Source organism: Scomber japonicus, chromosome 15, assembly GCF_027409825.1.
Source record: "Scomber japonicus isolate fScoJap1 chromosome 15, fScoJap1.pri, whole genome shotgun sequence".
NCBI lineage: Eukaryota > Metazoa > Chordata > Actinopteri > Scombriformes > Scombridae > Scomber > Scomber japonicus.
Window position 1 is genome coordinate 15,820,066 of NC_070592.1, and position 27,479 is coordinate 15,847,544.

General features: G+C 39.5%; 1 protein-coding gene across 1 annotated transcript; it reads right to left on the bottom strand.

Annotated features, from left to right (window-relative positions):
- Positions 1–184: 184 nt before the first annotated feature.
- On the bottom strand, positions 185–27,057 carry dtnbp1b (dystrobrevin binding protein 1b). Its single transcript, XM_053334479.1, has 4 exons — positions 26,916–27,057; positions 4,464–4,631; positions 1,243–1,386; positions 185–664 (listed from the first exon to the last, which is right to left on the bottom strand). Exons 1-4 carry the CDS (start codon positions 26,959–26,961, stop codon positions 318–320), a joined length of 705 nt encoding a protein of 234 aa, XP_053190454.1. The 5' UTR covers positions 26,962–27,057; the 3' UTR covers positions 185–317.
- Positions 27,058–27,479: the final 422 nt, after the last annotated feature.

The window sequence follows — 27,479 nt, forward strand, 5'->3', positions numbered from 1 at the left end:
TCATCACGCATCAGCAGCCTTGTCTCAACATGCACAAACATAGAAACTGAATATTAGAATAAACTATTGATGTGCATGTAAAGTCACTCAGTGATGATGGCAACTCAGATCACACTAATCACACTAGATTCAGTTAGAGCTAAAAACTCACATTGATGATCTTTTAAGGCAAGGTCATGTGGCAGTTAGTGCAACCTAAATGTATTTTCTTTGATTTTTTTTTTTTTTTCACAATGAGAAGAATTTGAGAATATATCCGAGTTTGATATGGCAGCCATGTGTTTATGTGTTTGTGTTTAAATCCAGTCCATCTCTCCTCAAACCTCCAACCTGCTCTTCTCACAGTCTTTACTGGTCTGATTCTCTTGGTCCAGGCTGTCCACCAGCACTGTATCGGGGTGGACCTCCTCTTCATCCAGTGTCACCACCACCGGGGGCCTTCTCCTCCTTCCACCCACCGATCCCCCAACGCCTCCTCCTCCTCCTCCTCCTCCTCCTTGCTCAGTCTCCTCCTCTTCCTCATCCTCATCCTCCTCTCCCACCTCTGTGTCCTGGCTGGCTGAGTCAGTGCAGGTGGACGAAAGGGAAGAAAGCTTGTGGCGTAGCTCAGCCTGGGTGGGAACCTGGAGACTGATTTCTGTGGTGAAGGACTCAATGTCTGGACCTGGGAGAAAGAAGAGCCACATATAACTTCAGACTTTGTTTTAAATAAGGTACATACCAAGAAACCTTTCATAGTCTGCTCATATCCATGGGGAATTGTACCCTTTAAAACCTAGACAATTCTATTATTTATAAGTATTCATTATTTATTTACTATCTCAGCACAACAGCTGCAAATAAACAAGATCCAATTGCGTCTGGTAGAGTTCAGTTGTTGGCAGTCATAAAATGTAGCAGAGATTTACTGGCATCATATTACGTTTTAGATGAATACCGGTTGTCAGTTAGATGCTGTGGGTTGTTCACTGTTATACGAATATTCCCCAGGCAGATGTGGACAGATGGTGTTGGTGTATCATGCCCAAACATTATGCTTGTCAATCTTCTGAGTCACTTATTCCTTCCTCACTACATCCTTTGGTATCAGTTAGTTGTAGTATGTTATTCCATTGCAGTAATTAAGTGCTGTATGCATTATTATAGTTCAATGACTTTAGTGTATTTGCTGTAGGTACATGTATACTGTGTGTGTGTGTGTGTGTGTGTGTGTGTGTGTGTGTGTGTGTGTGTGCTTCCTACCTGTGACAGGAGAGGCAGCGCTGTTGTCCTCTCCCCCAGAGTGCAGAAACACATCCAGGGCCTCATGATCAGACATGTCCATCAGATCCATCTGCTCCAGCATGTCTACGTTCACCTCCATAGATGACATGCTTCCTATTGGCTCTGGACACAACATGGGGGACAGCAAGATATTAGCCTCAGATAAGACTGTAGCATCCAGAGGGTAGCAGGTATCAGGAAGACAGGCTGTCTTTCTTTCCAATAACTTGCAAAGCGGAAGTAAATCAGCACATTCAAGCTGGATGGACTTTGAAATGGGTGAGCTTGTGTAAAAGGGACATTTTGGTTACCTTATGATCCAAAACATTAACACAAGTAATGGACTGGCAGGTGTCCCTGTGCATAGGAAGCTGTATATGAAAGAGACAGGCAACACCTACAGCATCACTAAAGGATAGGTACACAATTTTAAAGTATGTTTAAAGAGTTACTGCTTGCTGTAATCGTGTCCATGCTTGCTCTGGAGAATGTGATGATGGCAAAGATGGAAAAAATTGAAAGTCTGAACACCAACCGAGGAATGGACTGGATTTTTTCTCTACAACACCTTCCAAAATTCTATTTATCTACAATGGAATGAAAGCCTGACAGTCCATCCAAGGTACATGAAGTAAAATCAGAGAGGTTTAACTTTATGTGCAACATGACAGTAATCATATTGTAGCTGATTCTATAGTAGTCCAAATGATATTTTGACATGTAATGAAGGAATATAGTAAAGTTTACCTTTTTAACCATAAAAAGGGAATCCACACACTTAATCAGTGTCTGTTTTTCTATATGAATGTAGTTAAATCAGTGTTAAAACTGGAAAACTAGCTTGTTGTTGTTCGATCAACAGTATTGATCAAAATCATTGGAAACTCCGCTTACACACCAGCTAATGCTCTATGACAACTTCTACAGTCCTGGATTCACAACCTTGCAGGGATTCAACCCCCCAGCCCTTCCCACCACCCTTCACTGTCATGATGTGCTGCATGCATCACAAACAGCCAGTTAGTACACTGTGGGGATGTAAAGGTGAGGAAGGGGGTGTGGCAGAGTTACAAGCACAAGAGGAAGGTGGTAGATGATTGGCCTGCGCACAGCAGTGAGAGAAGATGCCATTGGCTACCGTACCTCAAGGAAATGAGGAGAGCAGAGGAGGGCGGCACAAGGAGGGAGATCAGAAGAAAGAGTGAAGAAAGAGAGAAAGAAGGGGAATGTTATTTCCCACAGAGACTGCCCCCAAAGTCTTTGTCTTTAAAATAGCAACACACACATAAAACATAATACACACATACTAGAGACACACGAATGTCATATATTCAGATGCCTCAACTCTGGCAATATATCTGTGTGAAAGTTCTTTACACATGAGCTGATTGTGAATGCATAAACACACATATCCGGATTCATGAAATGCATATACACAAATAAATGGAAACACTGTGTAATATTTAAACATACACGCATAGAAAAAAATCACTCCTGCACACACATTTCCCTCATTCTCTCTTTTCCTCTGTAGAGACAGCAGTGGTGTTTTCTGTGACACATCTTAGAGGAACCAGGGTCTAATGTTCACTAATGACTTCTCAGTATGCAGCCTCCTCTCATGTGCATTTCCATATCTCGCCTGTCAGCTATGAAATTACCATCACATAGCTGCTATTCAGCCCCATAAAACATAATATAGAGGATGTTGATTCAGTTTTCAGACCCAAATGGATCTGTGTTTCCAGCACATGAACAAAAGTAAACAAATGTGCACAAACACACTTGAATCAGAGCTATGGCTATGTTGTGAAAGACTTGGTCCGGAAAGTGCTGCTTTGAGAACATCATTTCCATGTGATTGCCTCTTACATGTTCTCCTTTTAGCCCCACTGTGACCTTGCCTAAAAGGTTCCCCTGCTGGGAAGGTCTGTTTTTGCCTGGAGTGAGATTGCAGAGTCTCTCTCTCTCTCTCTCTCTGTGTGTGTGTGTGTGTGTGTGTGTGTGTGTGTGTGTGTGTGTGTGTGTGTGTATGTGAGTATGTGAGTATGTATAAGACCATTGAGACATGAAGCTTTTGATGGCTCAGTGGCTTACAGTATGACACTGCTGCTCTCTCTCTCTCTCTCTCTCTGTGTGTGTGTGTGTGTGTGTGTGTGTGTGTGTGTGTGTGTGTGTGTGTGTGTGTGTGTGTTTCACCAGAATACTGAAGTGAGCCTCCTCTGTAACTGATTGCAAACATTCTTACAGCAATTATGAGTGGTTGACTGGAATTAGTCTGTTGTGGATATTTGTCAAGCAGCCCCCATGTTTGCCTTTTTACTATGAATCACATCATCTGAAGTGTGAAGTCTAAATGTAAACATCTCTGCTGTCTCTTACCATGAATGAATGGAGGCTGCACAAGCTCCTGACTAGTCTTTGGATAATGAGTATTTTTGCTCTGAGTATTTCAATCACCACTGTGGTGATTGTTTTTGAGTTCATAATGAGAAACACTGCGTTGATAAAAAAAAAAAAAAAAAAGCCACACTGAGTTAAGTGTCTGCCTCTTTTTAAGTCTCTTTCCTTGCGCTCCGTCTCTCCCACCTTTCTTACTGTTTCACAATCCTCTCTAATAAGCCATTTCCAGAGGATTAAAGCGGGAGGATAGATGAGTAAAAGAAGAAGAAAAATCACATTACAAACGATGGGCCAGTGGAGTACAATATATCTTTCAGTGCAGGGTGCATATCCCACCCGGTCCCTCGTTTTAACACATCCTTCAGATATTTTAGCACAGGCTTATGGCAGTAATACATGGGGTAAACTGCAGCAGGATTCTATTACAATCCCTGTGGAAGACCTCATTTATATGGTGCTGGGGCATTTTTCAAACTAATGGCTCTCCTTGTGTGTTTAGCGACAGCCACTCAGAGTGTGGAGCCTTGCTGCAGAAAGCTATTATGGCTCAATCTTGTGATATAGTTGAAGTGTGAAGGTTTCAACTGATGGTATCGGGACTCTGGAATTAATTCATTTGAATGCTGGATTTGCATTCACACTTGAATAAGTTATAGGCACCACTACTTAAACCTTAACTCTTCAACATTTTCCTCAAACCACAAGAAACATTAAATTTCAAGCTGGCTGAATATCATCAAAGAGCATGACTTTGATCTCTGTGACCAACTTCTAACTGCACCATTTCTCCATCTCACCTCTCCTCTCAGCGATCTGTAAGTACCCTGTGGACAGATACTGCTCCATGTCTTGCTGGAAGGCCTCCTCAAAGAACTTCTGCCGTTCTTTCAGCTTGACCTGGGGGGGTGGGGCCCCTCCCTGTTCTGCCCCGGGGACTCTTTGTGCATGCTCCCCATCCAGCTCCACTAGAAACACAAGAGAAGAAAGTTATGGAGATGAGACAATATCAGAATAATCTACAAGGCATGTGGAAAGCACAAATCTGGACCAAAATTCCTGCAAACATAACCTTTAATCAAATGCCCAAGAAAATTCTTAGTCATGTCTAAATAATTAAAAAGGTCAAATGATGGGTATCCCAAACCTGGGTAACCACATGTCAAATTTTCCTCGCCTCAAGGTCCAGCTGCTCACCAAATTTCATTGCAATAAAGACAACCCCTCAGTTTTTTTAAAGCTAATATTTTGAATACTATCACAATACTTTTATACACATTGTTTTCAATGACAAAACCCCTAGTTTTAGCAAAGACCACTAGTCACTAAAAATAATGAGTACTATGTCAAATAAAAGGCCAAACTCAACCCTTGGCCTAGGGTCAATCTTTACTGAAACAGAACGACGTAGAGCTCAGCTTTGATTCCCTAGCTCTCAGTAACTCAACACCCTGTCTCCTGTGTGCTGCACAGGAGGGACCAGTCTCACACATGCAAGCCCTTATGCTGCACATGCTTTAATAAACCGAGACTCCTCTCCTGCTGTCTGTATCCTCAGTCATGCTGTGGCATTAAAGGGACATTTCAGGATGAATCATTGCTTTCTAGGAAAACAACAGACAGCTATATTTGTTCTTTTTTAACTTGAATGTATATATTGGTCTTTTAGCTATTATTTAGTAACTGATTTTGACTGTATTTTAGCCTATTAGCCCTGTAAAAATGTAATCATAATAAAATATATATATATATATAAATGAGAAAATTATTATTATCTTCATTCAAAACAATGGGTCTAATGTTTTCTTATATTAAAAAAAACAACCTGTTAGCGATTATTATTATATTTTTGCAAGACTTCTGCAAAGCATCAGTCAAAAATTAAATTGAACAGTCATTTTTAGCTGTGACAGGCCATGACAAGATATTTATTGGATTGGTCTAGGCAGGAGTCTGAGGCAGACTGATTGGCCTCAACAGGACTTGACCCTGTCCAGGCAGTTTAAGGCATCTGGGCAGGCCATGTGGACAAGGCAGGAGAAGGAGGAGCATATTCAAGTGACGGGGTGATAGAAAGCATGACCCTGGGGATAGAGAAACAGTGTGTGTGTGGTGTGTTTGTGTTTGTGTGTGTGTGTTTCTGTGTGTGTTGGGGGGGGGGGGGACTGCTGCAGCCTAGAGTCTCAGACAGGCTGTCTCTTTAGTTCTCTGCCCAACTCTGATGGACGGCAGCATTATATAAGACCACTCACTGACACTAACTACTGTAGAGAGAGCCAGGCTGCTACGTATAAAATGTCTAATGTGACCCATATCTTTGCTCCTGGACAAAAACATCCCATTTAGATAGGGGCTAAAGACATGCCTTGCCAATTTGAGTTCTATTCATTTTCTCCACCAGAAAACTCTGTCCTAAATAAAAGGAATCAAGAATATGCTATAAAATAAAAATATATGCTTATGGAATGACCAAGTAATAGGCTTCCAGAAAAAGAAAAAGTGATGGGAGAGGTTCTGTGAGAGGTATGAACTGTATCCTTTTTATGCCAACACATAAAACTGAATGTCCTGCAGTTACAAAAGCTGCACTAAAATATAAATGATTAATAATGTATCTTTCTGGTTTAAAAGGGCATGTTAGTGTTCGTTATTCTAATGATAATCTACATTCTTGCTTTGCATTGCCTGCAGCAAAGTGCCTGCTGAATTCTCTGTGCCATATAGCTCTGTTGTTGTTAAATCCCCCCCCCCCCCCCCCCCCAACAGGTCACAGAGAGGTCAGGTGAAATTTAATCATAACTTCCTTAAGAATTATACGTTTACATCCTAGGTCACACTGTGCTGTCTGTCTTACACAGCTCTGCACCATTCTCTGTATCTCATCTGTTTATACCAACCCCCCAAAATCAATACGCTGCTTCAGGAGTGTTAAATCCACTGTAGAATCAGAGAGTGGGCACCCTCACACAGACTACAGTCCTGATAAAATAGGCTGGGCCCTAAAGGGGCTCACAGCAGATGGACACCCACACACACATAAAGAAGGGAACAATGAGGTCCCACCAGAGCTCACTCATGATGAACATCACACCAAGAGCCCGTGGACACTTGGGAGAGAAAAGCGCTCTCTCTGTCATTCCTCTCTCAGGGTCCAATTTATCTCCTTTATCTGACTACCCGTCTTTTTTTCTCCATCACTCCCTCATCTTTCCCCCCTGACTCTGTCCTTCCCTCTCTGCTGGCTGGTGTGTGTGTGTGTGTGTGTGTGTGTATGTGTGTGGAGGTCGTGAAGAGACTGCTCTATTAGATTAGGGGCCTCAGGGAAGCTTTGTTCAGATTGTCAAGCATTGTGTGGGGTTAGTAACAGGGGATAGAGAGAGAGAGTAAGGGAGAGAGTGGGCAGTGCGTTTAGTTATAATTAGGACTTGCAGACAGACCATATAAAGCTAGATCCTGTCTTCTTTATCTTTCAGTCTTTAATCTAATTCTCAATCCATTATTAGCCTGTGCTGTGTATTAATTTGGCCCATCTACTGTACGTACCTACATGCCCATCTGTTTATCTGTCTGCTCGTGTTACATCTATCTCTTCTAATCTACGTACACAGAGTGTTGAGAGTTTCCAATAAAGTCATGTGCATTCCAGATTGTTCATATACAGCATCTTCAATATGATCAAATTTAACTGTGTTTATGAATATATCCCAAATTTCACATATAATAAACCAAAAAGCATCATCTTTAACCTGAGTAAGTCATTAGGTGGAGATAATGACCATTCATGTCAGTATATCCCCTCAAACCCTCAGATAAATGTTTATCGTTTAATGGTGATCTTCTTATCTTTCCAGGCTTCTTTAGAACATAAAACCACCTGTCATATAAATTTCCCTTCTCACGCTTCATCTGTTGTGTTAGTAATCTCTCCTTCCTCCCCCATCCTCCTCTTAGTCCTTTTTTCTTCTTCATCTACCAGACAACCATATCCCGCTATGCATGTTACTGTAGCTACAGGGACTATTTTTAGCCCTCACTCATATTTAGCCTGCAGGATTAAGTTTTTGCTGATGACTTAGGTGTAAAAGCACAAGTCATTAAGTCGAACAAATTCTATGCTGCACAGTTGTACATAAAAACCTTCACTTGATTCAAATGCTCAAGGCCTCACAAAATAGTAAAAAAAAAAAAGATTTGTACATTACATGATTCATCTGTCAAATTGGTGAATGTGAATTTTCACAGAAATGCACATCTGCATGACTGAAGGTTACAAATTCTGTCAATGTACTTCCTGCAATATTTTTAAATATGAAAATGATTCTCAGCTGAAAACATTTCACAAGAAATACATGAACTGAAAATTGTGTAGTACCTGAGTTTGTTCTTGCTGTGCTACTTGTTGCGTTTGTTCCCGACATCACCGTACAGGACAAAAATGTGATACTGATACTTCTTTTGCTTTGACACTCAGCAGGTGACAGTATACTCCATATACTCAAAGTGTTGTCTGCTCTCTTCCTTACATCTCCACTGTGTGACTTAAAACCCAGGGGAAATTAAAAAACATAAATAACATTACATAATCTTGTTGTGCCTGTTCAGATGGCTATTTGTGCAGGTCGATCAATATGAAATGAGACTTTTAATGTAATTACTCGCATCTGTTCTCGGTGGTAGAGAAGCGTCTGATATGTGCTCTGCAAATGCAGGAAACAGAACCCACAGAAAAAAGGCTGGTATATCTGTGTGGTTGAGGGTGTGTATGCGCTAGTTTGACAGCGTGTGTACATTGTATGTGGAAGCGTGGGTGATCATGCTCCTGTGTGTTTTTTATGTTCCTATGTAATATATAGACATAAGACATTAAAAACAAGCTGTCCATTTGCTTAACTTCGCTATTTACTTGTGTGCAATCTGAATTTAATTTTCTTTGTGTTTACGAAAGCTTGTGAGGACTGTGAGTGTTAATTTATGTCATGTAAAGGCGTGTCCATATATAGAAGTGCAGAGACCTCACTAGCTTTGCCCTTTATTTATAGCAAAAGTGAGAGAACTCGCTAAGAACTCGTTGTAGCTGAAAAGCAGACAGGAAACACGCCATCAAGGGCAATTCAACTCTTTAGAATTCAACTCAAGCTTTAGATTTGACTAAATGGAGTCACTTACTCACAGCTTGGCTCACAGAGTGAAAATGCAAATTGTAGCGTTAAGTGTTCATCATACAAGCTTGGTCACCGCATCTCTTTGATATGCTGAGCTCACTTGCAACAAGAAACTAATTTTAAATCACTGAGGACATTTACAACTCCCTTTTAATGTGATTTCTGAAGCACTAATCTAACTAGTGCTCTTTCAGAGTTGCATAGTAACATTTCTTAAAGTAAAGAATTTTGAGTTTAGAGCACTGACAGGCTCTGTTTAAGTGACCATAAATAACAAGTGACACTAACAGCCCCTTTTCAAAACGAAATGTTATCTTTTTTTGAAGTCATCAGCAGCTAATTCAAGTCAAGGGCAGAGCTGGTCCACAGTCATTTACACGTTGCAGTGTGCTTCACATACCAGGTGCTTCCTTAGGCTGTGCTAATGGTGAGGTGGCTATGTTTAGAGCCTTGCTCGACAGATGGATGGATGGATGAAAGCGTTAGTGGACTTCCTGGACGGGTTGCCTTCGATGCCCGCCAAAGGTCTGGGACAAGAGCCAGTGCTTGTGTGTGTGCAGGCAGTATTAGACATGTAATGGTCATCAGAGACTTGATTGTGTATATGGGATAGAAAGATCAAGTGGTACAGAGAGGGGGAGAGAAGGATGGGCTGTGAGATGAAGGATGTGAATATTTTCACCTGTGTAATGAGAATGAGAAAGTCTATGTATGTAAAGCTGTACTGGTATAGTAATGATGTCAAGGTCTGTATGACCTTCATGAAAAATGCTGTCACAAAAACAGTTATTTTTAAAAATGCCTCAAAATTTTAATTAATTTGAATTTGCAGACAAAAGCATGCATGAAACTAATATTTAAATTATGATGTTATTATAAATTATGCTGAACACTCAAACAATTCATCCACAATCTCATTCTAGCTGTTTCGTACACTTTACATCATATTGACTCACCAAATAGATCAAACGTTCAATATCTGATGTAAAATTCCCTCGTGTTCTATGCGTCACTTTAAATTAGCTGTCTGGTCTCAGATGGATTTGTTTCTGTTTGCTTATAAAGGCCTAATATTTCATTCTAAGACAGCAGTGTGTAGTCTGAAGACCAAGAGGCAGGTTTGACAGAGGAGACAGCCACTGCTTCTTGTTCTTAAGCCCTGTTCACTCAGCCGTGGTATTTTTAGATTCTGTCCGCCTCGCTATATCTCTCAAGTGCTCAGGTTTCCGCCAAAGGCAGCCCCTGTGCTGTAAATAACATACAATCACTTTTTTCTTTCTGACACACACACATACACATACACACACACACACACATACACACACACATCAAAATTATTTGCATGTTAAGTGACACAGAAACAGTTCCAAAGTGACTGAATGAACCCTCTCTCTCTCTCTCTGTGTGTGTGTGTGTGTGTGTGTGTGTGTGTGTGTGTGTGTGTAATGATGAAAATTATCCAATCATACACTGACCAGATACATTACACACAATGATTCATGAGTATGGTTGAAGTGTGACTTAACTGTATTATGAGTCATTTATCAGTCACATTGTGGTAAAGGCTAAATGTGCATATACAGTAACTTCTCATATGCACATACACAAACAATCTGCTGCCCTTACAGTGACTTCACACACATCTTCAAACTGATTGTTGTCACGCTCTGTGGCTCGCTAACACACCACATAAGGTACACATTTACAGCTCAAGCTTCCCCTTCATTTGCACATAAGGGCCAGTCTCTGCTGGTCTCGTTTCACGGTCTCCCCTTTCTTTCCCGTTGATGTGTTTGACCTTTATGTAGGTAATTCAAAAACAAGAGTGTGTTGACTGGGTGAATATTTGTGGCTCATTACTTCTGAATGGCTTTAAGAAGACAAAATCACACTGCTAGCACAGTTCAAATCTAATTTTAAGTCTCTCTCTTGTGTTTCAATGTTATTGTTAGACTTTGTAGTATAACTCTGTTTTTCCTAAAACAAATCTTGCCTTAGGGATCCAAACTGCAACTAGAGTTCTTGCTTTCCCTGGTGAAAAGTTCAGCGGGAAGAATAAAACATATACAGTAGCTTTCTGTAATATTAAAAGATGTTCAACACTAGCTGCTGGCTTTACTTTGTTCTGATTTACATGGAAACAAGAAACCTATGTGAACTGTCTTGTATCATTTACAAAACCATGAGTATGTTAAATGAGCTATTTCTAGTAACTGGAGGTCATACGGACCAAAAGAAGAATATTGCTTTTAAATTAGTTAGCCCATCCTGATGATTCTGAGGACATGTTTGACCTGATACAAATCCATGTTCATATGATTAGCATTATGTGTAGTTATAAACGCATATAACTGTTGATTTGGGAGTAGTTGTGTTTCAGACTGCAGCATCCATGATACAGTAGAGGGCTGTGTTGCTGAGGCTACAAAGTGGGCTACACTGTGCAGAGGTGGGTGTCAGAAATATTAGAGTTTACCACGCAGATTGTTTTACCTTCATGACCTTGACCTTACAACAACTGAGGGCAATTGATTTTTTTTGTAGAAGTTTCACACTTTGTAGCTTAGAGGGTCTTTCTCAACTTTTTCATGAAAAATCACTAAATTAGTTCAATTTCAAGAAAAGATATGGCTGACCAACTTAATATAGAGTAGGTCAAACTGTGTCAATGACTATCATTATCATCATTTACGACGAGGAACAGCCACAAAATAACCCATAGTATGACACTGACCTCTAACATCGTCTGTAGTCTCTATAACATAAGTATGATTGGGCAGGTTGTCTGTTCAAAAATATGAGTATGTGAGTTATGTTAGAAACTCCTTTCAGTAAGTGGTGACTGTTGATCCTTGAAGCTGTATTTAAAAAGAGGTGGGCACTTCAGTGAGAAAGTGTCACATTCAGGGCCTGGTCAAATATTTCTTTGGTCCACATAATTCATTACTGCACACATCAAGGTTTCTCTCTCTTTGTATCATTCACAATATGCACACCGCCAGAGGGTCGAACATTTCTCATTAGAAATTATGACTTCTTATATGTTAAAAGATATCATACAGCTTCATGAATCACATACAAAAAATAATGGCCGGTACCCTGAGTGATTAATTACTTTTGACCAATTCCACATTTACATATTTTAAACTAATGTGTAAGAACAACACGTTGCTACTGTTATTTACCTGGTTTACCATCTGTCAAATAGCATGACAAAAATAACAGATGAACAGAAAGGCATACACTGCTTGGCTACATTGAAATGTATGCAGACACATACGCACAAATACTCGTTAATAATTTAAGTGGATAGGTTACCACTATAGGCCTAGCAGCAAATCAGAGGAGTGGGACGAAGAATGTTCCACTTAGATGTTAGAGGGGTGAAGGTCACATCTGTAAGTGTGTGTTAGGACTGAACATGCATTACTCATCTAAAATTAATTATTAATTTATTTCACAAGTTACAGCTTTGTGTGATTTATTAAAATCCATGATAGTGACAAATTGAACCTCAACAACAAAACAAAGGAACTCTAACCACTGAAATTAGTGCTACAAGTGAATAATGCCAGGAATTCCTAGAAACACAAATTAGATAAAAAATCAAGCAAGCATTTATAGTTGCCAATACACTCATTTAGTAGCCCACTGGTGAAAATATTCCTTGTCTATTTTGTCCTGTCCTCACCTCAGCTCTAATGCTGCTGAAACTGGGAGATTCTGGCAATTTTACAGTGAATGCACTGCTGGGGATTTAAATGCAGCCTCAGTCTTTATCATCTAAAGAGCTTAAAGCCAGATTTGATAAAACCCAGGCGGCTAACAGAGCATTTCGGCTCTAGAGTAATCAAAGCAACAGCAATATCAACTGTTTGGGCCTCATGAGGGAGGAAATAAACACAGCATAGGTTAGGAAAAAAGAAAGTCATGACCTGTTTTAAATGAGCATGGCAACTACAGTACAGTCAAAGAAAATTTGTGGTGAGAATGGCTGTGATTGGTGTGTGACTGATAAGATGTGCTGATTCAATCAGTGGCTGATTACAGCTGGGGCGTATGACTTCCGTGTCCTGCATGAACTCACGCGTTGCTTAATTTAACTAGTTTAGGTGAAAACAAAAAAGTGAAAGACAAAATTCACTTATAAATGATAAGACTGGTGGTGATATAACTGTAAAAAATAAAGCTTTATTTAACATCAAAAATCCTCAAAAGTTATACACAGACATTCATTTCTCTCAAAATTCAGCCTGAGATGATCTCATAAATTGAAGTATTTCATAGAATTGAAGGTAAACTAATGGACCCATGTGTGTGTGAGTTTAAGACTGTGTCAGTGCTGAAAATGCTCCAAGGAAGAAGTATTACACAGTCAGTTGAATTACAATGCAAACACAGGCGCACACACAGTACCACACACAGTAACTATTACATAATATGGCACATTATGATTACAGTAGCAGCATCCTGGATCTCAACATGCATTCATCATTTTGCCACTTTGATACTGATTTGATACAGCAGTGAATCGAGAGTAACTGTCTCATGCTTTAAAATGATCTTAGATATTCATTCTTGTTTAACCAAACCTCTAGCTCCCTAGCTCCCCCTTTTTTTTTACTTGTCACAAAACTGCCTTGTTGCTGCAGAGGCACACACACAATGAGCAGCTGCACTTGTACTCTTCAGCTCTGTGAAGCCACGTCTGCCTGTTTGTTCTGTTCTGAAGTTTTGCTCAAAATATAAATATGTTGAGTACAATAGGCTGTAGCAGAGACGATGGAGGGGAATGTGAGCAAATGTATTCTATTGATGCATTGTGAAATATTTTTTTTAAGCCTGCCAGCTGACATTTACCTCAAAACACTTTTATTGCTGGGAGGCATGGGGCCTTTTTAAATGTGTATATTCAAGTGCACATGCGTACGTTAGCATGCAGACACACTGCAGGCTGGGAGGAACAAGGTTACACCAGTAGGGGACAGAAAGGAAAGGTCAGCAGCAAAGGAAACAAAGGGTTTGGAGCATATTCAGTCTATGCATTTGCAGGTTACATGAATGTACATTATTTGACCAAAAGCTACTTTATCAGAGTGAATAGTTGTAGGCTGTGTGCAACTAAATCCAACCTGAGGAAGCTGAAAGAGAGGGTGGTGAGCCTTGAGTTTGCATCTATGTGTTTGAGACTTGGGACAACACATATGCACACCAAAACTCACATGTCAACAGATGAATTCCAACAACAACAAACTGGAATATAGATTATACTGTATCTGCATTAAAGTAACATAGATTTTAAAGATGCGCTAGATTTTTTGTAATGGTAAAATGGTGCTAAAGTTGTCACAATGATGAGATGTGCTGTAGTTTACATTGTGACCTCCAGTTATAAGCTATTCAACATAATGCTCATGTATTTTAGGGTTTATGTCCTTGAACTGCAGTCTTAATAACCAGTGAACAGACAGAGAGAAAGATTGTAGGTTGTTTTATCTCACAGCACCTGACAGGACACTGTCAAACAGATGAGCCATCCATCACGAAGGAGGAGGAAAAAAGGACAGACGAGGTCTACATGTTCTCAGAGGTCTCCCACCTATTTTCAAGCTGGTTAAACTGCCCACCTTGCACAATCTGTTCAAAAACAACTTTTTCGTTTGACAATATGCTTCCCACATGAACTATCTTCATGCTTACTGATCATTTGACTGTATTTATCTGCACTCAGTGATTCTAAAAGTTACAGAACTGATCCTGAAGTTTTTGGGAGGCTGAAAATGTAGACTTAACACTTTTATACTGAGAGCTCAGTGTACCTAATACCCATTTGAGTCATGGGTGATAAATGGTGATAACTAATATGTGGAAATTGATTTCTTTAGCTAATCAAAATTTTGCAGTTCCAGTCCTGCTTCATTTGCCATTCAAATGCAGCTAAACCTATCCTTTCAAACAGGGATTAAATGTGTCTTAATGAATAATGAAAAAATTAATTCCCCATACTCTTCCCTGTGCTTGGAGATAAATATGGGAGAGAAAGAATCCTTGGGCTGGCAAATAAATCAGCGTACAGCCAATGGGCATTAAGCACCTGACAACGAGAAATCGAACTACGCCAGAGCTGGATACAATTTATTACCCTCACACGGGCTTTACCCATATGCACAGAGAGTACAGCTATGTCATGCTGTACTGCTGGAAGGAGATTTTTCTTAAAAAAAAGAAATACTGTGCTCTCTGAAAGACAATTTAAAATGCTTACATCAACAAAACCTCTGAACTTTTAATAGAGGCCGAATGAGGAGGTGCAAGGAGGAGGGGAGGAAGAAAAAGTGGGGATAAGAGGTCTTTTCTAACAGGTTAATTGCTTGCCTCAAAGGAAGCTTTACCCACACCGATAAGGATGATGCCGTGTTTAATGACGGGTAGCGTGGTAATGAGTGTGCTAGCCTCTAAATTAGGAAACCCGGCCTGATGACTCAAATACACTGAAATAAAAAGCAACCACACTCAGAAATAAAGAAAAAAGCAGAGTGCACACAAGCCCTTGGGCATTTCATACAATCTAACCCAAACAGCTGGGACATTCTGGACAGGCAAAAGCTCCTCACAACACAATATTGCTGCAGTTGAAATGGTCAGTTTCAAGTCTTGAACATGATGTTTGCAAACAAAAAGCTCCATTCATGCAGATATTCATATCTGATATGTGTATGCATTTGAAGCATGGGCACACTGTGTTTGTTTGTGGGGATAAAAAAGGGTGAATATTTTAAATTTCTAGAGCATTCACACATGCTTTGATGCATTATGCAGTAATCTCTCTCTTTTTTACCCACTGCAACAAATACAGCCTTACATCAGCAAAATCTGCTTCAAATCCTCAGTGAGGACGCCTCTCAACAATGACCTGTTCACTCATTCCTTTGATTTTCTAAACAGCTGAAAAGTGAAGAGAGATACAGGGCACACAGACGTGGGATGTCATGCATCTGAGGCAAATCTGCAAACTTGAATTTCCAACACTATAAAAACCCAGCTCACAAAAAGTATCTACTGTATATATAGTATGTGATAAAATATAACCCATCTCTGCACTGCTGAATTTTAAATCAATTAAAGATAAGTTAAAGGGTTGACCACAAATATTTAACATGTGAGAGACAGTGGAACATTGTATGATTACACGAGCATAGCCAGGACAAACCAGAGCATATATCCAGGGAAGCGTATGCACATTATGGGATGATAAAAACATAGAAATGTAAAAATCTTGGGGGAAAGCTATGCAAAATCTCAAGCAAAGACAGTTAATATATTAATAACCTTGAGAAAATTAAATGCCCTCTTTCCAGTCAAATGTCTACAGCTAGAATAACTTGAGAGGAAATCTTCTACTTAATGATCTTATGTGTATTTCTATTTTAAACTTTACCAACGATAATCTGCAGCAGAGCTCCCTGTGCATGAATATCCTATCATCTCAGCTAAGAACATGTGTTTTCCTATGTGCTACAGTAACCACACCATGCATAACAGGCCTACACACATGCTCTCTTTGATCAATTTTTTATCAGTACTCATGTTTGGAACGTGACTCAGAATGGTGCAAGAACTGTATGCAGCTCTTTTCGTTTAGGGAAACTAATAAATGATGGATTAGTCTACATGCAAGGTGTCTCACCTAGCCGCAGGTGTTCTGACATATGTGCAATATGGTTGTTGTATTATTTAACATAGATTTAATCAGGCAGTTCGGTTGGCGATAAATGTATATGTCAGTGATCAGCTGGAATGAGTCAAAAGGCCTGTTCAGCATGGGTGGGAATTAAAGCTGCAATCTGTATGCATGAGTATAATTTGAGTTATAATGTCAGACTTCTTCATTTAAGCTTTCGTATGTAGAAAGTAATCATGTCAACAAACCCAACATTTATGAGAGACTACATGACACCCACCATCATTGCTATTACAGTCATTTGTTGATAGGCCACAAACTATTTTATCAATTCCTGGGCTGTTTTTTGTTTAAAGATTATTATTTTGGTTTGACTCATTTTTTAATCTTACAAAAACAATGAAAGTGTTCAGTGCTGGGTTTGAAAAAAACAATAGAGAAAAGATTTGTGTTAAGATTGAGTTAATTTCTAACACACTTAAAATGCTACAATTTTCATCATACTCTTGAGTCATTTGATCAGTTTGTAATCTTAAAGCCACCATTACATGCTATTAGGGTGGGTGATATTATATCAACATTGTGATATGAGACTAGACATCATCTTAGATTTTGGACATCATAATATTGTGACATGGAATAAGTGTTGTCTTTTCCTGGTTTTAAAGGTCGTAGTGCAGTAAAGTTATGTCATTTTCTAAATTTATCAAAGTGACGCAGTGGTTAAAGGTGTCGCCTCACCTTGATAGGGTTCTGGGTTCAAACCCACCAGCCAGCTGGGGCCCTTCTGTGTGGAGTTAGCATGTTCTCTCCATGCCTGCATGAGTTCTCTCTGGGTAATGAGGCTTCCTCCCACAGACCAGCAGGTTAGGTTAACTGGTGACTGTAAATTGCTTGTAGGTGTGAATGTGAGTGTGTAAGGTTGTCCGTCTTTATATATGTTGGCCTTGCGATTGACTGGCAACCTGTTCAGGGTCTGCCGCCCAATGTCAGCTGAGATTGGCTCCAGCTCCCCAGCGACCCTCTAGAGGATAAGTGGTAATGAATGAATGAATGATGGTTTTTCTAAATCAAAAATCTCATTGTGTAAATATTTTGTGAGAGCACCAGTAGTCATTCATACAGTATTGTTGCAATATCGACATCAAGATAATTTAGGCAAAAATATTTGAAATTTGATCTTGTCCATACTGCCCAGTCCTACATGCTATTATAAATTACAATGATAAATGATGTTGTGCTATGTTTAGCTCTATAGGCCACTTTTTATTTCATTCTTATTCTTATTGTGGAATGCTACTCTTCATGTCTACTCATACTATCATCAACCTGGGCCTTTATTGAGCCATCTCATTCCTACATGCATGGCTCAACAACAATAGAGAAGCTTCCAGCTACAATAGGTAGTGGAAGTGAGTCTGTATAGACTTAAGTTAAGATGCAGCCAAGTGAGATAATGAATCCATTGTATGAATCTACAAATGTGACCCCTTTATATTACCAAGGGCTGGCCCATTGTCAGCCCGTGATGACCAGGTAAACCAGAAGAAGAGACTGAGATATTCTGTGAGTGTTTGTCTGTGTGACTGAGGAGGCAGCAAGAGCAGGACCAGTTGTAGTCCATGACCTTGATAAATCAACTTAATTATTTCACAGCTCATAAATCTAAGGTTAAACAAATGGCTCCTCCTTCATTTTTAATTGCTCTGTTACTGTTGAAGGAAACATTATAGTGGTCATGCTGCATAGCTACTTTCACATGGTATGATCATCCTCTGGGTTTTAGTTTACCAAAACTGATGCAATGAGCTAAGTAAAAGAAAACAACAACAACAGCTGTACACATCCAGTCTGTTGCAGTCTTCGGGGTGAAAATGTGTCATTTATAAGACAGTGTGAACAATACTAATTAGAGGTCTTGGAGACAAGTTAAATATAGGGTGTCAGTATGTAAAGAACACTCAGTAAAGTTAACAACAAAAAGAAGAGGCTAACTCAGTAAAACTGAATGTTACTGACCAGGTTTAAATAGCAACTACTAGCAGATTAATGCACCATGTTTTCAGATGGTTCCAGGAACAACACAAGGAATAACACAACATCTGGTTCAATATCAACTCTATTTAAACAGAGTACTTTCAGGTCAGGATCACAGAATTTAGCTGAAATAACTGCAGAATCTCCACCACACCATCAGGTCAAGATGGAGCACAGAATTTTGTGACTTCAGAGCAATGCTGAATACATGCTAGGATTTAGGTTGCATCAACAAAAGTAACAAAACAATTACATTTCAACTGAAAATGGAACAAAAGGACCAAAACCAAACCGCACTATACTTGGCAAGAATGCTGCAGGGGTCATGTCAAGAGCTTGATTATGTTGCTCTCTAAACTGAGGTTGCCATAGTGAAATGTTTGATGATACTTGTGGGAAAAATGTGAGTTTCCCCATTCATCTGCTGACCTGCAATTTCCATTTCAGTAACATTTGTGTTTTATGTCACTGCAAACAGGCCAAGTAAGCAGAGTCATGTAAGTAGCCCCATGAGCAAAAATGAAAGGGATATATTCCTCGCAAAATAATGTTTGTTCAGTCTGAAGGTATGTGATTCTTGAAAGAATTGCATTATATTTTCCCAGTTATTGATATTAAGTTGTCAACGAATATGTCAAACTAAAAAGGCATCATATCTGTCAAGCCCATTCATTTTCTGAGAACTAAACACTCCGCTCTCTGGGTGAACTACCAGGCTAGATAGCTTGTTCTTCTCATCTGTGCTGAAGTGTTCTGCTAAATATTTCAAGGGTGGTTTTGTAAGACAATGACAGAAATATCAAAAGCAATCAGCAACATCTCTTTGTTTTGCCAAGCTCCAGCTCTCTTCTCTGTCACTGCATATTACTCACATATTCTCTTCCTCCCCTTGTTGTTGCTGCTCTCCCTCTTTCACCCCTTTATTTATCTGCAGTCATGGTGTGCCCTCTTGTTAGCCCCAGCATTAATGGTTAAAAGCCTAATCTTGGCTATTTTACAAAGAGTATACATACAGAGATTAGGAACATCAAACACGAGCGCACATGCATACACACTGCACACACAAGCTCATACACACACACACACACGTACACATTCAAACCCCCCTCTGATCCGTGTTACTCTATAATGTACTCCCTTCTATGATATTATGTCATCTTTCTATAGAGTTTCACTGTTTCATACACATTCAGTATGTATGTCGCATATACATACAGCTGCTGCATATGATCATGTGACTCAGTATTGCGAGCCATATACATATATACATATTCCCTTGCAGCTTCACGTTAAGTACATTCACATAATTTTCCACCACAGAGAGTTAAAACATTTCAACATTCAAACAAGGAATGTGGCAACCAGTTTCTTACAAAGAATCATATATCATTGATTCATGATTTGTCTTGGAAAAATCATTTTAGGATTAATTCACTGTGTGATCTGTGTAAAGGTATTGTTCAGTGATTTTTTTTCACATACAAGTAGGTATGATGACTGTAGAGGTGATGCAATCTTTTATATGTTATTTTTAATATTTCAGTCGAATTCAGGTAGCGCATGTTTGGTTTTTTTTCCTCCTCAAGCTGAGTATCATCACACCTTTGGATGAAACACTTGATTAGTGGCCCAGTGATTATGCTGAATTGTCAATCCATCTGTTGTTTTGCTGTGCTCTGACTTCTAGTTGGGCCACATGCAGTCACCTGGCACGTGGTGGGTAAGCTTTCCCCTCTAACAAAGTAACCTGTCTCACAGTCTCCTTTTGTTCTGCCTGTTGACACACACTCCACAAACAAATCAGTGCATACACAATAGCAGGCAAAGACCCAAGAACAGACACACTCACTGACATCCTTTTGTGTTCATATAACATACAAACACACATTTACTCACAGAAAGAGATGTGCACAGTGTATGCTCTAACACTTTCTTTTCTGCAGAGTAAGCTACAGACAGTCAGAGACAGCAAGATAAAATGGGGAGAGAGAGGGAGAGAGGAGGGAAAAGATGTGTTATATGACCCTAGTCCAAATAAGAGGTCCTTGAGGGGTTTATCTCTCTCCCCGACCTGAGTTATATACCCTTACATAAGGCAGCAGACGGGGGTTTGGAGGACAGAGGGACAGTGCAAGCAAAGGAAAGCACAGGGAAAAAATCCTGTACCGTACATCCAGTAGAGATAGAGATGGTCAGACACAGGGTTTAAGTATAAAGGTGAGAGAAAGCAGTATGCAAAAAAATGTCTATGCAAATGATTAAACTCACAGACCATGCAGTAAAAACTGTTAGCAGACTCCCTCTCTGTCTCAGTTTTAAATACTGTCTGTTCAACTTTGGACCTTATTAGAACAACTCTCTAGCTGTCTGACCACACCATTATTTTTTCTCTCAATCCTCTCTTTCTCCATTTCCCAGAGGAGTGGGATGAGAGGAGAGAGAGAAACAACCGATAACCCACCTGCTGAGGTACATCACACGGGATGGAACATTTTCGAAACCATCTGTGACCGGGATTTGAGACAGAGCACTGATTATATCTGCTTCTTTTTGACTAGAAAATAGATTTTGTGTTTTGATAGATAGATGTGTGTATGAGTATGCATGTTGGTCTATGTTTAACTGTCTGTGTGTGTGTTTACAGATTTGTGAGTGTATTTTCGCATGTCTTTATGTGTAACATAATTCAAGACAGCCTGTCATCTTGGTCATCCAGCTATACATCATCCTAAGGCACATTTGAGGCAGAGTTTGAAATCATCTGACAGCTTAAATTGAGATTCATCCATCTCCCCCGTATTTTACCACTACAGCAATTGGGGCACACACCCTTCAAACAAACAACTGCTCCGTGTGCTTAAAATTATATAACAGTCACCAGTGTCCCTTTAATTACAATCATTATGGTCCTCATGGATCTGTCCAAGTATTTATTCTTTTGTCATGATCTACAGCTCAGAGTAGAATTTCTAAGTATGATGAGACTTTTTTGTGATACTGAAAAAAGGTAGCACAGAATACAACTTTTGGTATATTTGGTATAGATACAGAACGTTTACATGCATACCAGCATTCAAATATTTAAAGTGAATGAATGAAATGAAAAATGCCTTCTAAATCTATTCAGATGTATCAGTATTTCAAATGACAGAAATCCAGGTGTGACAAGAAATGCTAACCTGAACTATATTATTCAGATTACCATAGCTAAACCCTGCCTGTCAAAGTTTCTATTGTAGCACAGCACATGTGCAATTTACAAGATAAAGGGAGAAGATTTAGCACTCTTGTAATTTTTTAAACAATGGCTCCAAAAACAGGCTTACCATTTCGCTCATTAGTTTTACTGGCTAAAATGACAACTGTTGCTAGCAGATTGCATCAGATGTGCCTAGCCGGCTAAATAAGCTAAATATTGTTAGCTCCATTACCTTGTGGAAAATACTATCTCAAAATGACTTTAATGTATCCTGTAGTCTCATAGTAACACAAGAAGCTTGTATAAGAGGTCATTAATATACCAGACCAGAATATAACCCCACAATCTAATGTAGGTAGTTAAAATGCTAATTCCATGGCCTCGGAAGAAATGCAAAGTTACTAGCATGACTACTGGTATTACTACATATAATTTAATCCATTCCTGGCACTTGTGCTTTTGTGTTTTCTGCAGTCCCTACGGTTGTTAAGCTATGACTGGGCAATTATTGTCCAAGGGAAAGCTTTAGTCAACATTCAATTCTAATATTTAAATTTTTTATTTTTATAGCATGAATTTATTGTGTATAGTTTCACTAAAATGAATGAAATGTAGCTATGCTGCATCACTTTCTGGTTTAGGATGCTCCATTAAAACCGTAGCACCAGTGTTATTGGAACAGTTTGCCTACAACCACATATAAAAAGGGTTGTGGTACTGAAAATCCCATTGCAATAAATGTGTTAATCTGTACTTAAACCTTACTGATCATATGGAGCTAAACCCCTCAGCATATGCTCATATGTTACAGCTGAAATAATTATGGCATTTATTTTATGTGACAAGGTCCTATTTTTTCAGTTTTCACTGTCATTAATTTTAAAAAGAATGAAGGTAGAGAGACTTGGGATTTTCCACTCCTGCAGTCTGTGATCTCTGTGCAACGTCTGTACCACCACCGTGACAACCACCACCAATTAGACTGATAGTGTGGAGGCCTGACTCTCCTATGTCTTTATTATTCTCTTTCATTATCAGTAATGTGCCTTTTTGGTTTGTCCCAGTCTTTTTAATCCCTCCTCTTTACCAATATTCTCTTTCCATTATTATAGTCACTCTTATTCTCTCCTCACCCACAATTCTTTATTCTCCCCCTTTTATCTTTGCTTTCTCTATTTTACCCTCCTTTTCTGCTCAGCTCTCTTCTTCCTCTCTTTTCTATGCTCTGTCATTTTGTGTCCTCTTTTACCTTTCTGTCCCCCCTTTCTTCCTCCTAAACACCTCCCCTCCCTCCCCTCTCATGTTTCCCCCTTCAGTTATTGCTTCTCTCCCTCCCTTTGTCTTCTCTCTTTCTTTCTCATTCTGTGCCAATCTTTGTAACATGCTGAGCCCCAAACGTATATTTGCTGTGAGACTGTTCCTCTTATTCTAATTGAATAAAGAGGATCTTAGTGTAGAGTGGGGAATCCATGCAGTTGTATAGTTGAGTAAACAATATGAGTGTTAAGAGGGAAGACAACATGCTCAGGTGTTGCCAGCAACACCTGTTACGCCAGGTGGACACAGAGTGCTTGCAACACAAAGTGGAAGGAAAGGATGAGGGGTTAGTTACAAAGAGGGAGATGACGACAGGCAAGGTGGGAATGAATGACAATAAGCAAAGTAGGAGAATAAAAATGAGCAATAATGTGTCACTCAATGGAAATACATTTGAGAAAATGCACTCATCCATCATATTCCACATTAGTAGAATTCTACCAAGACCAGACTGAAATACTGGCACTCAAGACCACAGATCTAATTACTTTTTGATGTCACTCAAAACAAAAATCTGGTCAGTCAAGGTAAGATGTGATTATTATGTCTAATGAAAATCAAATTGTATTCCGTGCTTGACTTTATTCTTTGACAGCACAGATTCTTTCATCTCGTGTACAAAATCCATCTTTAAAGACAATTAATTCCATCTTTCCCGTCTTAGGCTTCAGTGGCTTCAAAGGGAGCGTGACCTCCTTAAAAATGAACAGACAAATTCAGACACGCACCCCTGTGTACACAGTGTCTGTGTTTACATGTATGTCAGTGATGTTGGAATCTACTAATTAGCAAGGGAATTGTATTACGGTTACGTGAGATTGAAATGCATTTAGAAACGTATGCATACACAAATTAAAGCATATAGGATGCATACACATGTTCACTTGGCAGCAGTGTCACCTCATATAAACTTTTCAACGCCAGCAAATATTTGGTTGCATGATTTTAAAAACAAAAAGCAACAAAACTGTATTACTCTATTACATGTAATTGCCTTTTTTAAAATTCAGAATGGGTAGACTGCATTACCATTTCAAAATGTCAAACACAATTTCCTTGATGGATCACTAACTTGCCAACATACACATATTCTGTATATGTTGATACAGTTGTAATGAGCCCTTTTAAGACCAATTAAATTCTGTTACTGAATAAAGCTGAATATTTATAAGGGTTTTCGTGCAATGAGAGGAACCACTAGACCAATAAAACTTCCAAGTGTAAGCACATTCAAAATTTTTATAAGATCCTGTCAGCAATATTTTCCTCACTTTATCCCTAAAAACTTTACTTCTTTGAGAAAAAAGGGTTTCTTCTGGCAGCATTAAAAGTTGAGTTCACCCATGGCTTTAGACATCAGAGACAGTGCAGGAGAGCCAGCTACTGTACCATATTTCAATAGTCCAGACCCCACTCATTAAAGCAGCACAAAAGACTAATCACATCTGCAGCGCTTTGATTTACAGGCAATTAAAGTTTCATGTGAATCCTGATAAACCAGACTGGAGGAGAGCAGAGAGGAGGAGGAAGGGGGGAGAGGAGAGGAGAGGAGAGGAGAGGAGAGGAGAGGAGATACTAAGGAGATACATATGAGACATGAATGCCAAGGTATTTGGTCAAAAATATTGTGATATTTGATTTTGTCCATAATTCACAGCCCTAAGAAAGAAAGAATGAGTGGAGGGGAGAGTCAATGGTGAGAGGAGCACAAAGGAGAGAAGAGGTGAGGCAACCCGTCATTTGGCGGGAAAAGTGATGACACAGCACATCCGTCTCAGTGGCAGGTGCCTGCTGTTGCTCCTTTACAGAGGACACAAACTAACAGGGAGTGAGAGCTCTGCACCAGCATTAAACTGTGATAATACCACCTTGAGTCTGACTGCTGTTACAGATAGTTAAGAACACTGCTGATTGTCTTATCTAAAAATATTACTGCCTTACAAATAAAGGGATTTACACAAGGCCATAGATAGTTAACAACTATGGTTTGTCTTCTTTATCATTTGTTGTAGCATTATGTAATTACAATATCTTATTTGTTTGCAATTTTAATCAGTAAAATAAGCACAGTTAGTATTTTTATTTGATGTTTTAATGAGATTATAGAGATAATGCTGTCATAAATTATTCTAGCTAATCTGGCATTGTTTGGACATGTTTATTTGATACTTACAGCAAGGGAGTATGCACAACTGATGAAATTGAAATTTGACCAAAAAAAACAAAACAAAAACCTTTTGGTCTGCATGATTAAATCATCCCAATGTTCATTTATTCATTTTTCAACTAGTTTAATCTCCATATTCCCCCCTAAACATCTGAGGACTAGTTTCTTTAGATGCTGCATTTTGTTATGTAATGTTACAGTTAGTAAATCAGTAATTATAGCCTGCAGCTACTTGATATTTCTGTTTGAACGCACTGCTCTATAAGAAGGTAATGTGATAGATGTGTCTTGACAAGGAACAAACTGCTCAAGTACGAAGCAAAGCAGCCAAGAACTACAGCAAAATATGATACATGAGTGAAATGAGACTTATAAAACAATAACATCCAATATTACCAAGTCAAATAATTGAACACACAGTGATGTAATTATAAAAAAGCCCACATTCATAAACACACAATAGGTGTCTACTGTGGGTGGTTGTGTCAGTTTGTGATCATTAACACATCACCCAGACACACCAAAGGTAATAGCGGGGGAAGGTGGTGGGCAGGGGGGTGCAATAATAATGAAAGCAATAAAACAAGACCCATTTTCACAGATGTGATCTGTGCCACAGTCAAGGCAATGTGTGTGTGTGTGTGTGTGTGTGTGTGTGTGTGTGTGTCGATGTATGAGAGAAATGATCTGTGTGTATGTTCCCACTGAGCTCTCAGATGAGTCAAAATGAGTCACATCATCTTATCAATCACCCACTTACAGTACAGCAATCCTTTAGTTGTATGCGTGTGTTTGTGTGTGTGTGTGTGTGTGTGTGTGTGTGTGTGTGTGTGCAATACTTGAGGCCAGAATGAAGTCAAGCATTAAAACTGCAGTCCCACACACTTGCACCCACTGAATAACTAATATACTTTACACTAAAATGTTACCTTTTATCATCATGTTGGCACTATCCTGCAGAGTCACAGCTACAACTGCAGTACACACATACAGTACATAAACACAAAGCTGCAATAAAGACATCACACTAAATCTTACCATGGACATTTATATGTTGAACCAATCACAAATAGTTCTCATCAATTAGTAAGTTATATCAGCAAGTCAACTGCTCAAACTAAAAAGATGGTTTGGTTGTCAAGCATCTTTCCAGTACATCGACAGCTGGAGGCGCTCCAGGGAATATGTAAACACACTTGTGCATGCGCCCACACACTCCCACATTACACACCACCCTGAGCTCTTCCCTATAACTCTATAACACACAACTATGCATTTTATATGTCTTACTCTTACTACTGTGCTTATCTTCCCTTATACATACAGTAAAGGGTTACACAATCCAACTCTTAGCCTCTTTACTCCTCCACATTTTCTATCTGCCTGGCACACAAAGACACACCCACACCAGACTTCTATCTCTTACTGCCAATAAAAAGAGCCTGCTTCATAAAGTCCTGTACTGTTGTATATTGTCATAAAACATGTCTTTGTGGTTGATTTGCCTTGAACTACATCCTTCCATCATGTTCATGCCAGGTCTCCCTCTCTCTTTTAAAATAAAGTCCATCGATCTGATTGAAACTAAAAATAAGAAAAGGTTCATTTTAAACAAACCTATCCCTCACATACTAAAAAAAAAACAAACATCATCCTTCTCAATTAAAAAATAAGAATTCAGACACTTACAAGAGTTCCTCTGGCTCCCGTCTGTTGCACCAGGTGAGGTGGACATCCCAACTGGATGCTTTTTGCCCTCACAAGATAACCAAATGGAAGGGAGGGGAGACAAACAGCACGACGATAGTACACCAAAAACTCCACCGATCACAACAACACCTGCCCACCACGCATCCTCACGCTGTCTCTCTGTCTGCACACATACTCCTCCATACAGAAGATCCACAAATGCTCACTTGCACATTCTCATGCAGATCAACTCGCACACTTCAGCAACAAAGGTTATCAGGAAGTCTGGCGCCCACGAAACACACACGTGCACGTATGGCTCGCCACTGCACCAGTGTTTTCAGCTCCGGTGTGCTGGCTGCTGAAGCTGACAGTGGAGAGAGAGAGGAGTGAAGACGAGCTGAGCATACCAGTGGCTGCTGCCGAGCTAGGGAGGAGGGGAGGAGAGAAGAGAGGATGAAGAGAGGGGGGTGGGAGAGAGGGTGTGTGCGTAAGGAGGGGAAGGGAAGGGAAATAAGAAGCAGAGATGATTATATGAGCATGAACACGTTTTTCTCTGACCTT

What these genes read in the sequence shown, in the direction of transcription:
- dtnbp1b (XM_053334479.1), bottom strand. Translation starts at nt 26,961, where the DNA reads ATGTCCACCTCACCTGGTGCAACAGACGGGAGCCAGAGGAACTCTT. An exon ending in CGGGAGCCAGAGGAACTCTT is followed by an intron (nt 4,632 to 26,915) that starts GTAAGTGTCTGA and finishes TTGTGTTTCTAG; the next exon opens with TGGAGCTGGATGGGGAGCAT. An exon ending in ACAGATCGCTGAGAGGAGAG is followed by an intron (nt 1,387 to 4,463) that starts GTGAGATGGAGA and finishes TGTTGTGTCCAG; the next exon opens with AGCCAATAGGAAGCATGTCA.